At 39.1% G+C, this 13,939-nt stretch overlaps 1 protein-coding gene and 1 long non-coding RNA gene across 2 annotated transcripts in view; one reads left to right on the top strand and one right to left on the bottom strand.

The window, feature by feature from the left end:
• The window catches only part of LOC306990769, a 42,243-nt gene extending 33,417 nt beyond the window's left edge, over window positions 1-8,826 (top strand). Inside the window, exon 3 of the long non-coding RNA XR_013795927.1 lies at window positions 8,697-8,826. This is a non-coding gene — a long non-coding RNA (uncharacterized lncRNA). The remainder of the gene's footprint in view (window positions 1-8,696) is intronic.
• Window positions 1-13,939, bottom strand: part of sipa1l2 (signal-induced proliferation-associated 1 like 2) — a 66,307-nt gene that overhangs the window by 4,955 nt on the left and 47,413 nt on the right. Inside the window, 7 exon segments of the mRNA XM_079598017.1 lie at window positions 1,347-1,478; window positions 6,744-6,963; window positions 8,716-8,845; window positions 10,485-10,709; window positions 11,060-11,481; window positions 12,858-12,964; window positions 13,188-13,270. Coding sequence (XP_079454143.1) covers window positions 1,347-1,478; window positions 6,744-6,963; window positions 8,716-8,845; window positions 10,485-10,709; window positions 11,060-11,481; window positions 12,858-12,964; window positions 13,188-13,270 — 1,319 coding nt within the window.

Here is a 13,939-nt window from a genome sequence, read left to right as displayed (position 1 = left end):
TAAATTTATACTTTTATTTAGTAAGGTTGCATTACATTGATCATAAGTTACAAAAGATCATTCAAATAATTACTGTTCTTTTGAACTTTTTAATCATAAAAGAATCCTGAATTTTTTTTATCATAGTTTACACAAAAACATTAAGTAGCACAACCATTTTGTACGATGTCCTGCACGACATGGGGACAAAAGTTTATATACATATCGTGGCCACGAATTAACAATCTGTTCTCATTTTAATTTTAATTTTAATTTGTACATGGCCCCAAATTAAGAAAACGAGGGAACAAATTATTAGATGGTGTACACGATTTAGTAAAACGAAGGAACAAATTATTATATTGCGCGCACGATTTAGTAAAACGAGGGAAGTAATTATTATATTGTGTGAACGATTTACTTAAAATGAGGGAACGAATTAGTAAAACATGCTGACATATTAGTAAATCGTGGGAACGAATTGTTCATTCGTGGCCACGATATACATATTTTATGCCACATGTCATGTGCGGGGCTCTGTAGTTTTGAACATTGATAATAATAATAAAATGTTTCTTGAGCAGCAAATCAGCACATTAGACTGATTTCTGAAAGATCATGTGACACTGAAGACTGGAGTAATGATGCGGAAAATTCTGAGGAAAATTACATTTTAAAATCAGAACACTTATTTGTAATAATATTTCACAATATTACTGTTTTTACTATATTTTTAATCAAATAAACGCAGCCTTGGTGAGCATAAGGGACTTCTTTCAAAAACATTAAAATAATCTTAAAGACCCCAGATTTTTTTTAATTGACCTCAGTGCAATTAATGTTGCCTATATATATATATAGCAACATTATTTGCATTTATTCTATAAAAAAGTGAACAAGGCAACATTAATTGCACTGAGCTAACAATACTGACCTTTGTCAATAAGGCACATTTTATAATGAGCCTCATTTGCATAAAAAAGGCATGTTTGAGCTCAAAAGAATGCCAATGACTTCATTTAAATATTTTCCAGCACAGTTTTTTAAGCCAGTGCCTGGTAATGCTGTATTAGTTAATACCACATGGTGTTGAATGAATCTGCCCCATAGTCTTTGACAAACAAAGACATTTGACTCCATTTGTCTGGTACAAAAATATCCATCGAGTCAAAGGGTCAGTGCAGTCCTCGTGGAAAAAAATACCAAGTGCCCTTGCTGTTCATTCCATAACAGTGAGCAGCGAGTTTAAGATCACAACGCATGTTAAATGGGTCAAGACCGTACACAGCTGTGATGAATATGGTGTTTCTCAGTGAGAAACCAGCATATTTAGTGTGTGTGTGTGTGTGTGTGACGGAAGCTTGTACCTTCAAAAGCCCGTGCGGCGTTCACAAGATGTGACCAGTCGAGACCAGAAGCGGGGTCTGGCAGGGGCATCATACCAGTGTCCGCCAGCTTGGCCTTGTCTGCCAGTGAGCTGTCAGAGAACCAGAGCTCATCTGCGGAGACAGCACACAGTTCATTAGAGGACAGTTAGAGTGCATGTTTAGATGGGACCCATAAAATGCCGTCTCTATGGTGATTAAAATTTATGAAGACATTTTCATTTAGAGAAATGTGCTCAGATGAAGACTAGTTGCAACAATTATTGTTCTATTTGACGTAATAATAATTAGTTACCTTAATAATAATGGTTTATTATTATGATATTCATAATAAAAAAACACTAATTTGGATATTGGTAAACATGTAACAACCCACGCCCAAATGTCTTCAAATTTATGAAGACATTTTAAGTTGGAATAATGTGCACCACCGAATCATTAACAATAAGTGCAGGAACAATCATTAGGAAAGTTAAAAAAAAGTTCCATTTTAATTCCATGATGATTTTAAAACACTATTCGAACAGAACATGCTCTGACGGTCTAAATGTGCCTTTAAATAAATGAACTCAAGAGAGACTACAATTACACTTGAACATCCATACGCATCATGGATATAATGATCAGTTCGATTAAAAGGAAACTGAGATGGTCACTGAGGACACAACTGAACAGCCCTGACCGCGGCGTAAACTACATTAAACATTCATTCACTGGCAGAGATTTCAACTTGATAGAAAAGCAGTCGCCGCTGCTGATCAACAGTCAAGGGCCAAAGGGCATCTTTACCCACAATTTGATGTACTTATGGAGAAAGAATCAAACGTGGCAACTCACAGAAGCGAAGTAAAATTAGCTCTAGGTGACCTAGAGAGCAAACTCGCTAATTCACACAAAGTCTGCTCATGCAGGCAGACAGACAGGCCTCGCCTGAGAGCGGAGAGGTGAGAGTGATTTGAATAATGAACTAGATTAAAAAGTTCGTTGAACAAACTTTAAGTTGGCTTGTGAAAGTTTGGACCAGATAGTTTGAAAAAGTTTAAAGTTTAAAATAGTTTGAAGTTTAAATTAGTTTGAAGTTTAAAGTAGTTTGAAGTTTAAATTAGTTTAAAGTAGTTTAAAGTTTAAAGTAGTTTACAGTTAAAAATAGTTTAAATTAGATTAAAGTTTAAATTAGTTGAACATTCCGCAATGTTAAGTCAATGGGATTTTTTCCGAGTTTGATCGTCATTTATAGGAAAACCGTAAGTCCGATCAGTCTAAAAAGATATAGCAACGCGAGTCAGAACAGTTTGAGTGTCTGGGCCGAGTTTGGAGTATGTAGAGTTAAAGCTCTAGGAGGAGTTAGATATAGAAATTTTAGTCTCATAAAAAGAATAATAACTAGAACGTACATTTCCAGAAGAAAATGTGAATGGTGCTTGCAGTGGCAAAACTCGACACTCGGTTGCTAGAGTGTGGTACATGATTGCATACGAGCCAACAACCATGTCTGTACGATGTTCTGCTGCTGAGATATGGCTTATTCGTGTTGTTCGGTTGGTTGCTAGGGTGTTCTGGGTGGTTGCTAGGCGGTTGCTAGGGTGTTCTGTGTGGTTACTAGGTGGTTGCTAGGGTGTTCTGGGTGGTTGCTAGGCGGTTACTAGGCAGTTGCTAGGGTGTTCTGGGTGGTTGCTAGGCGGTTGCTAGGGTGTTATGGGCGTTCCTAGGCGGTTGCTAGGGTATTCTGGGTGGTTGCTAGGGCGTTGCTAGGCAGTTGCTAGGGTATTCTGGGTCGTTGCTATGGTGTTACTAGGTGTTTGGTAGTTGTCACAGACGGTTACTATGGAGTTTGTAGCATTTTATTGGCATGATTTAGCACTTAGCTAATCAATATTAGCATGTAGCTATTCACTGCTAGCATGTGTAGCATGTAGCAAGTCCTGTTTGCTAGCATGAGTCAAAAGAGCCAACCCCCATCTCTATACGATGTTCTGATGCAGAGATATACGCCTTGCAAAACGGTTGCTAGGGTAATCTGTTTGGTTGCTAGGGAGTGGCTTGGCAGCTGCCAATCATGAAGCTCCAAAGTCAGTGTGAATGTATAAACCAACCCCCATCTCTATACGATGTTTTGATGCAGAGATATAGGTCTTGCAAAATGGTTGCTAGGGTACTCTATTTTGTTGCTAGGGAGTGGCTTGGCAGCTGTCAATAATGAAACTCCAAAGGCTGCTTGTCAGTATGAATGATATAAACCAACTGCCACGTCTCTGTGACATTCAGAATGGAAGATATCCCTCTTTGGATTTTGGTTGCTAAGGTGCTCGACAATGGTTGCTAGGGAGGGGCTAGGATGTGTTGAGGTGATTGAGGATTGGCTGTTTGCTGCCCCGAGTCAAACGAGCCCACCCTCATGTTTCTATGACACTTATCTCCTGAGATATCCCTTTGATGTCTTTCAATAGAAGTCTATGGAGCTTGTTGCTAAGTTGCTCTAAATGGTTGCTAGGGCGTGGCTTGAAAGCTTCACAATGATCCTGAGAGACGGATTGGTCGTCTGAGTAAAATGAGCCCGCCCCCTTGTCTCTATGACACTGTGATCCAGAGTTATATTCAATACAAATGCGGTTTCTATGGTGTAGGACAGCCCATTTCATGGGCTGTCCTACACCATAGTATGTGAATGGGGCAACTTTGGGCCAGGCCTGCCAACCAGGGGTGCAACTTTTACCCCATTGTGTGGTATTTTGTTACAGAGCCTACCAGCCTCTTCAAATGTGATCCAGAGTTATATTCAATACAAATGCGGTTTCTATGGTGTAGGACAGCCCATTTCATGGGCTGTCCTACACCATAGTACTTCATTGGGGCAACTTTGGGCCCCTCCTGCCCCCCAGGGGTGCAACTTTTACCCCATTGTGTGGTATGTTCTTACAGAGCCTGCCAGTCTCTTTAAATGTGCCAAATTACACGTTTCTGCGACATCCTTGCTCTGAGCTATGAGTCTGTGAATTTTGGTTGCTAAGGGGCTCAACAATGGTTGCTAGGGAGGGGCTAGGAAGTGTTGAGGCTATTCAGGATTGGCTGTTTTCTGCCCCGAGTCAAACGAGCCCACCCTCGTGTTTCTATGACACTTCTATCCAGAGATTGCTAGGCAGTTGCTAGGGTGTTCTGGGTGGTTGCTAGGGCACCACAGATGGTTACTATGGGCTTAGGGCTAAGGTTAGGCACTCGGCCTGCGGCCTCGTGCCTATGAGTGAGTTTTTATAGAGTATTTAAAATCTCTATTAAACGAGTGCATTATAATGAGTGCACGAGGCCTGCGGCCTCGTGCCTATAGCCTATGGTTGCTAGGGTGCTGTAACTGGTTGCTATGGTGTGGCTATGAAGATTTTAGGCCATTACTTATTGGCTGCTGGATAATATAAATCCTCTGAGGGAGAGAGAGGGGGAGACATGCAGGGGTGTCAGGCCCTTTGTGTCTGTGTGTGTGAAAAATGACAGTTGGGATTTGAATTTCTGAAAATTCCGCAATGTTAAGTCAATGGGACTTTTTGGGCCGCTTTTTCGTCCGCTGTGCGAACATCGTACACCCGATCGCTTAGAAAAGATATAGCACACCTCTCCTCAATGAGCCGGTCGTTTTGACACCTCACTCAGGGGTCTGTGACAAACGGTGCGGGGCGAGTTACGCGCCGAACTTTTGTGTGGAAGAATAATAAGTATGCAAGATAACACTAATGTTGCTTTGCCTATAGGCAAGCACCATTAATAATAAGTTTAAATAGGATTTCAGTAAATTGGCTTTCACAAGCCAACTTAATGAAGTTGGCTGGCTTAGAGTTCTTCTATAATGAGAGAGGAACTGTGCATTTCAGACAGCTGGAGAACAGATCAAGTGTCTGTATGCGAAACGCGCCAAGAGGCATTAGGGCTGTTCACACAGGACGTGTTCTTACATTCTATTGGTGTTATTTTTTGCTGTTTTACTTGTAGTTCTACATAAACATGCATTACATGGGCGTATTTGGCTGTTATGATGTGTCTTGCTAATTTTTTTTTTTTTTTTTTTTGGATAAACAAGTGAAGTTAGAACTGTTGATTTGGGAATATTCTTACCAAAAAAAAAAAAAAAAAAAAAAAAAAAAAAAAATACAGTTTCCAAAATACACATAAATCTTTTTTTTTTATGTATCTAAATTTAAATAGAGGATAATAGTTTCACTATTTCGGGAACACACCATACATGTTTTTTTTTTTTACAATATTGTTACAAATTTACAATATTTCCAAAAATGTATGAATTATTTAATAATTCCTCTATTTTAAAATGATCTTACATTAATATTTTTACAAAAATAAAATGTACAAAATGCGCATACATTTTTTTTTCTATCATTTCAGTTTTGGAAATGGAAAAATTTACCGTATAAATGACAATTTCTAATTTTAAACACATGGGATGGAAACATTGCTTTATTAACAAAGTTTTTGCAATATTAATTTGTTTTCCGCTAAGATGGACACATAGAAATTGTATGGAGCCCCTAAAGGGACGTGGTGAAAAAGAAAAAAATTTGATGGGAGGAACAATAATTTGCCAATGCTTTTGCTTTCTCTCGCAAAGGTTTTGCATTCCCCCGAGAAACTTTGCGCTCGCTTGCAAAATGTTTGCGTTCTCCAGAGAAACTTTACGTTCAACTTTACAAACTTTTCGTTTTGCGAGGGAACGCTAAGGTTTTGCGAGCGAACACAAAGTTTCTCGGGGGAACGCAAACATTTTGCGAGCGAACGTTTCAAAGTACGCATTGACATATCTCTTTTTTTTTCCCCACCACCATGTTGGAGGCTCCGTACAATTGTGTACATAGAAGCTTAACTTCACGAGAACGTGCGTTCTGTTCAAATGCATCGCGCTCCAGCTGTTTAGCGCATGAACACATCTCGCTTCCAGGGACCAGTCCATAGACCATAGTTACGCAAAAATTGTGCCATGATAATGATTTTCCTATTACAGCACACTTTTCATCCCGCTAGAATATTTCAGAACACGTATAATAGTATGATTAGCACCAAGTCTCTCATGCATTAGCAGCAGATTTATAGTATCATTACTTGCTTCATTACTAAGTACAACATTAAAGTCTGCAGAGGATAAAATTACTGTAACAGGAAGGAATGTGGTGAGCTTACAGAGGAGATGGAAAAATCCAATATGAGCCAAAAAAAGCTAATTTATTCCATTATCATCAACCATGTCTTAGTGCTGGCAATCCAAGCGTTTACATTTTATGTACAGCTGGTACTGTGATGCATTCTAGGTAACCGTGGGACTCTTACAACAATGTTAGTATCACTGATATGGTAACAACATTGGTAAATGTTGCGAAAACTCACTTTTGAGCTGAGCGGCGGCGTGGTTTAGACCCATGCGAGGTGGTAGGGTGCTGTGGTAGGGCAGGGCGCTGCTGAACAGGATGTCGTTGGGCACGGCCTGGTCCAGCATTGAGCTACGTGAGCTAGCTAAGGACAGCGCCCTCCGGTGGCTGCTGCACAAGCTCTCGTCTGAGAGAGTCCGGTACAGGGAGCGGCGTGGAGACTGACCGACAAGCGGTATCTGAAATAACACAAAAATAGAGATTGAGGAGAAGGAAAGTGATGGATGGGATGTAAATAGAAGACGACGGGTAACAGGAAGACAAAGAGAAAGCAGAAAGAGAGAGAGAGGGAAAGAGCAAAGCAAAGATATTATTCATCAGAATATGATTATGTGAAAGGCTCTGCAATATTGTTAATAAAACAGCCATGGCAATAAAGCACATATCACTTAATTGAATTGTGGGAGAGAGGTGGGGGGTGGAGAGCAGGAGGAGGGTGAGCTAAGGGAACATGAGACTCAGCTGGGGACCAATCAGCAGTCAGAGTGAGTGACTGCGGGTCTGTGAGTCAGATCTATTAGAGTCATAGCGCTCTCATCAATAATGCAGGCGAGATGGACACGGTCCTCACGGGGGGTCTACTGGCGGGAGGAGGGGCGCAAGCTGACAATTAGAGACATGAACGTGACAGAGGACTAACAGAGATAGGATGCTTATTATAGTCTTCAGGAATTAGAAAAAAAAAGAATGGTGAATAATGCGCAGTCTGACAAAAAAAAAATCCCACATTAATGTTTGTGCAGAGTGAGACTAGTTGAAACAATGAAATATGAATTCATATTTAATTAGAAGTAATAAAAAAAGTAATCTCCAGTGACTTTAATAAGAACAACAAAAATAATCATATAAAATAACAATTATTATTATCATTATCATTATTATTATCTAAGTTAATTGGAAAAAACATTATTATACATTTTATTATTATTATTACCAGCAATAAAAAAACATTTTTTAAATTATAATAATAATATATTTTCCAGTTAACTGAAATAAAAACAACAATAATTACTATTATATTATTATAATATTAACCACAACAACAATACCACCACTATTAATATTAATACATATGATTATTATTATTCCTAAAAAACAATAACAATATTTAATTAACCAACAATTTAGTCAATATTATAATTTGGTAACACTTTACAATAAGATAACTTTAGTTACCATGAGTTAATGCATTAGGTAACATGACTTGTACAGCATTTCTCAAGCTTTTTTGCGATTTATAAATATATTAATACATTCAAGCTGTATAAATTAAGAGTAATGTATTATGAATTAAAAAAATACATTATGTATAAAATGGCTGTTCGTTTTTAGTTCATGATACATAATGCATTAACGTATGCTAAAGAATTGAACTTTATTGTAAAGTGTTACCTATTATTTTGATACACACTATATAGTATGTGGCTGAATTACTGTACATTTCAAATGAACACTTGTATATGTACTGTATGCATTGTGCCTTTGCCTCTCTCACTGGGGGTTTGTGAGTCATTAGTCTTTGTAAAGCTGCTTTGGGATGTATTGTGAAATTATGTATTGTGAAAAGCGCTATGCAAATGAATCAAAGTAAAGCTTACAGTGAGACGAACACACATGTAGAGAGTGTGGGCATGTGCAGCTTTTATAATCCACACTGCTGTGAGCAAAGCAGGTGAGGAGAATGACTGATTGTTGTGACCTCATTTCCTCTAGACGCTTCCATTAGTCAACCAAATGGTTGTTACACAGCAGTGTGCTGACTGGTTAGTTGATTTGCTTGTCAGTGTAACACACACCACTGAATAATGTGTTTAGCACAAAACATATTCAAAACAATTTCTTCGTTTTTCAGTGTTGTTTTAACATGTCCTAACTACAGCAGCACTTGCTCACTGCATTACTCATCCTCCAGGGCTCAGCTCTACACTCACCTTGCCGCGACCTGCCTGCCCCGGGGGACTGTCGGGTAGAAGCATCCTGAGGAAGGCCTCCTTAGTGAGCGTCTGAAGCTTCTCACCTGCACTATTAACCAACTGGGATGGGTCTCTCAAATAGAGCCCCCTGAGAGAGAGAGAGAGAGACATGGAGACAAAGGGAGAGGAAGGGTAAAAAAGTGAAACAAATTAGACAATAAAACAGACATTAGCAGCCAGTTTTGCTGTAGTATCAATCTAAAGTGAATTGTGAAGTGCCTCTGTATGTGGTGCTGTACATTTGGGTTTCTTCTTGTAAAGGTGCTACAGACAAAATATTCAAAGGACTACAAGGCTACGGTAGTGACAAAACACAGGATTATGGGCGATTGAGTAAGGAACAGTCTTCACACAGTCATGACATGACTCATTGGAACAAATCAAAACAGATTATTGACTCCTGTGATCTGAAAGGAATAGTTTACCCAAAAATTAAAATTTGTCATCGTTTACTCACACTCGCGTTGTTTCAAACCCATTTGATGCATTTTTTAAAAAACATATTGGCCGGGCCCTTTTTAATAATACAAGTGAATGAGGACTAGAGCTGTAAAGCTCCAAAATGACAAAAAAGCACAATGAAGAATCATAAAAATTGTTCAGACGCACTATTTTCCAAGTCTTCTGATGCCATAAAATAGCTTTATGTGAGAAACAGACCAACATTTAAGTCAATAGTCACTGAATATTTTGATATCAGTGATGCCAGAGTAGCTATGAATATTTATTCATCAATAAATTCAGATCTTTTTAATGAATCACTTGTAGTTCACCAAACAGGTGAACTGAACAACTGTTTACTGAACAACAGTTTAGAACACTGAACTGAACAACAGTTTAGAACACTGACTAAATGAAGTGGTTGCAGCTCACTAAAGAGGAAGATTGTTCATCACATGACTTATATTTTAAGCTTGAAAGCTCCAGTCCCAATCTTTGTAATTGCAAGGAAAAGAACAACCAGCACATTATTAAGAACGTCTCCTTTTTTGTTTTACCGAAGAAAAAGGTCAAATGGGTTCGGAGTGACATGAGGGCGAGTAAATGATGACAATTTTTATTTTGTGCGTGAACTGTCCCTTTAAGGGTGTAGGAAGTGCCATTGTTACAAGACAAGAGGGAAGGAAAAACACAGTGAATAATTCAGGGCCAGGTAATGATCCAACTACCTTGATTTCCTCAAAAGTGTCTTTAGAAGTAAAGACAACAAAGCCTCTGACCGACTGAGGCAGCAACAAAGAAGAAAAAAAAATTATTACACAGAGCTTTGAATCGATTCAGTGTCCTTTTTGCTTTTAAACCGGATACAACAGAAATATGAATTTCCATCAAATATTGTCTGCATCAGGAAAACGTCAGCATCCCCTAGTGAGCTTGTCAATCAAATCCAGCCTCTGCTTTAATAATCAGAGAACATTTACCAGGTCTTCAGTCTTATAATGTGAAGTGGCAGGTGTCAAATAGATTCTGTCTGGATTCTGTATGATGGAGGTTACATAATATTTCTGTTGACATCGATCATCTCTGAGATGCTGCTAGCCGGTGATGTGTTACTGACCTAAAAGGTTTTCCGAATGTCACTGATATGCAGAGGTACTGGTCAGACACTGACTTAATGCATTTGTTAAACAAAAAAAGCAACATGATTGAAGTGATTTAATCTCACTATGAACTCTTCTCTAGCTTCAACGTTACATAAGATCCATAAAACATTAGGCGCTACTTACCTAAAGTCTCTATCTTGCCCTTGCTCCTCCAGTAAGTGGTCATTTTCTCCTTTCTTCCAGCCAGTCAAATACTTCTCGCCTTGTGACTGGCAGCTAAGCGAGTGCTTTTCCCGCCCTCCCATTGAAGTCGCATCCGTAGGAGAGATGATGTAGATTTTTGAGGGGTCAATGGAGCTGGAGTTCTTCAAACAGCGTTCAGAGGGGCTTCCAGAATGACGAGAACCACTGAGGGGGAAAAAAATGAAACCAACAGCTGTTTGAATAACTGATTTATCATGAAATAGGGATGCATGCCTTAGCCAGAACCATTCATTATCAGGTTTTAAAAGGATTCTTATCAAGGCAAGAACATGGGAGGAAGCAAAAATGACTAATGAAGCAGCAAGTGTTAGGGTTAGAACTTAGAAGGAGCTTCCTCAGTGTTATTTTAGTATCATTTAGTATTTTTACTTTAAGTCTTTCTTAGTTGAATCAGCAAGAATAAGAACTAATATTTAACTGATAACCACCACTCTTAATGTTACAGGCAAGTTTCATAATTGAAAACCAAAGCTATAAACTTAACAACATCTCACCTGGAAAGAGAGGAGATCTCGCTTAGATCTCCTGTGCTGCCATCTGTCGTGTGACCGGTAGGTGTAACGGGAACGTATCCTTGAGACAAGAACATCTTTGCCCTTCCTTCTTCTGTCTCGCAGTCCTCGTGGTATTCCAGAGGCCACGGAAGTCCCGTCTCAACCCTCCCATCCCTCAAGACCATCCGTGAGGGTCCCACCCCAGTCAGGGGCAGGGAAGGGGGTGGAGGGGGCATGCAGGGTGCTGTATCTATGCCACTGTCGGTGGACGCCCCCTTTATGTAGGTGAGACCCAGGGACTCTGGATCCATCGGGTCTCCAGAACCGAAATGTTTCTCGTCGCTGCCGCTGGAAGTATTGCTGGAGAGGGTGTTGTTACTGGAGTGGCTGGAGCAATGACTGTGGCAGCTCTTCTCACGGGTCTGGAAGATTAAAGTTGACCAATTATTATGACTTTTGAATGATTTTGAAAGAAGTCTCTTATTTTGAAAGAAGTCTCTTATTTTTATCAAGGCTGCATTTATATGATCAAAATCAGAACAGAAATACACTGTAAAAACTGTTTTGTCAAAGTTGTAAGAGAAAAACAAAGACTATTGGAGTGTTTTACAAGAAAATACCATTTCAGTCTTTCTACTTAAAAATGTCATGTTTAATTCAATGTTATTTATAATTTCTTTGTAATTATTTGTGAAATTTACTAGCAATTTCTGAGTGAAAATTGAGGCAGGCAAACCATTTCATCGAAATGCAACATTTGTTTACTTCATGGACACAATCCAATCCAACAAAAATGGATGAAGGAAGACCCCCGGTCAGCTGAAGTGCATTTAGCAGAGCAATAACAGCAACAGACAGAAGAACCAGCTCTACACCATTACTACCTACTGTAACCAATCTCATGGAAAATGAATAATTGATTATTCGGTTAAATTGCATCCTCTAAATTTAAGCCCTTTCAAATGAATGGAAATCGGATGGTTTTTAAACTTTAATGCATGGGTTTGCTTTGGAAGATCTACTATGGTGCACCATTTCCAAATGTCCCTTTTGGCTAAAGCCAATGTGGTCAATACACTATTGCAAAAAGCTGTCAGTTCTGTGAATCAAGTAATGGAGGAATGCAGGGCTTTGCATAAGTAATATGAGATAAACATGACCCATGAAGTTACTTCTTGCCGTTAGCATCAACATCGGCTGCAAAAAGCAAGGGTAAGGTGACCTTTTCGTGCTTGATAAATCCGATGTATTTGTACTTAACCTGATGCACAGGCTCCTGACGTTGGAGCTACCCAGCGCACAACGCAAGTCAGAATGTACAGTGTGGTGTCCTGTAACTGCGCTGGCGTCCAGTTTCTTACGTCAATTCCCACAGGGATTGCATGACTGGATGTGACACTATGAGCCATCTGCCATAGATGTCAACCCCCCTTTCCTCCAAACCAATGACCTCCCCTTCACAACTACCCACCCACACAGAGAAATGTGGTGCATTTGCAATGCTGCCAACTACACGTTCCTGACTAATGAGGTCACTGCACCCATCACCCACATATAAACACACAAACACTTGCACCGACATCGCACTGCATTCGCGTAGCATATGGTCCTGTTGCTGTACAGTACAAGACAATTTACTGTATTATAAAGATGTTTACACTCCAATAACCAGAAGTTCATATGTAAACCAGGAAACCGCTGGCTGGAATGCTACAAATGTAGACTAGCAGAAGGAAACAAGTCCCTGTGCTATTAATAAAAAAAACTGTTTTATATATTCAAATGATTGATTACTTACACAAGGAAATTTACCAGGTGAGTCTTTCGCCCCTTGTCTCTGTATACCTCGGTTCAGGATCTTGGTGGATGGGATGTGCCACTTGGCCTCTGGTACACAAGGTGATCCTGGAAATAATGGATGTAGTTACATGACATTGTGTGCATTTAAATCTGATCAATTCTTAACCAAATGACTAACAGAAAATGTCTCAGGTTATTTAATAGAGATTGTTAAGTTCATAAAACAAGTAAATCGGTCAATTAAAGTAGGTAAATAAATGATACAAGTCACTTGCAACTAATGAAGTTTAATCTGCATTGGTGCTTGAGAAAAACAATGCTTTTATACCGGCAGACCGCGTCCTCTCCAGTTTGTGCTCTCTATCTCCTTCTTTTTCTTCTGGCTGATCATGAAGTGCAGGTGATTGTGATCTATGGGATAAGCAGAATATCATTGTATTGTAAAGGTCCACTGGCATTATTCATAGACATTAATGATATTTTGTTTTTACTACCCAAGCATGTTATATCAGACTGATTAATACATTTCATATGGAGGGTAAATATGGTGGTGGGGGGGGGGCATATTATAAAAATAAAATGTTACTTGATCTTTCTACATTTTAGAATCTTCTTTAATGTTCAGAAAAGTGCCTGTGATTTGTCTTTGCCAAATCCCTGATTATATTTTTCCAACACTATTAAGATTGTGAATCTGTCCAAAATTTGGGACAAAAAACAACAACCTTACTAACACTTTATGCAGACCTCAAGGGACAAAATATAATGAGAAATGTATGACATGAAACGTTTGTTTAAAGTGAGTTGAGTGGTTTAGCAAGGTGATGTAGAGGTCATTGTTAACTATCCTAGCATTGGTGGGGCAGGGAGGTTTCAAGACCCTCTGGTGTTTTGTGTCTGTCTGTGAAAGAACAGCTGATATTTACTAAGCTAGTCATGAAATATTAGCTCATACTAGACATCCTACTCTGATTCTGTTTGCACCAAAGATTTGCACCAAATCTCATATGATTAGACTTTTGTGATAACCCCTAAACCTGCTAGGCTCTTTTATTTCCGAGTTACAAGGCTGAGGCGAAC

Source organism: Phoxinus phoxinus, assembly GCF_949152265.1.
Source record: "Phoxinus phoxinus genome assembly, chromosome: 22".
Classification (NCBI taxonomy): Eukaryota; Metazoa; Chordata; class Actinopteri; order Cypriniformes; family Leuciscidae; genus Phoxinus; species Phoxinus phoxinus.
This window is presented reverse-complemented; position numbering and strand designations above follow the sequence as displayed.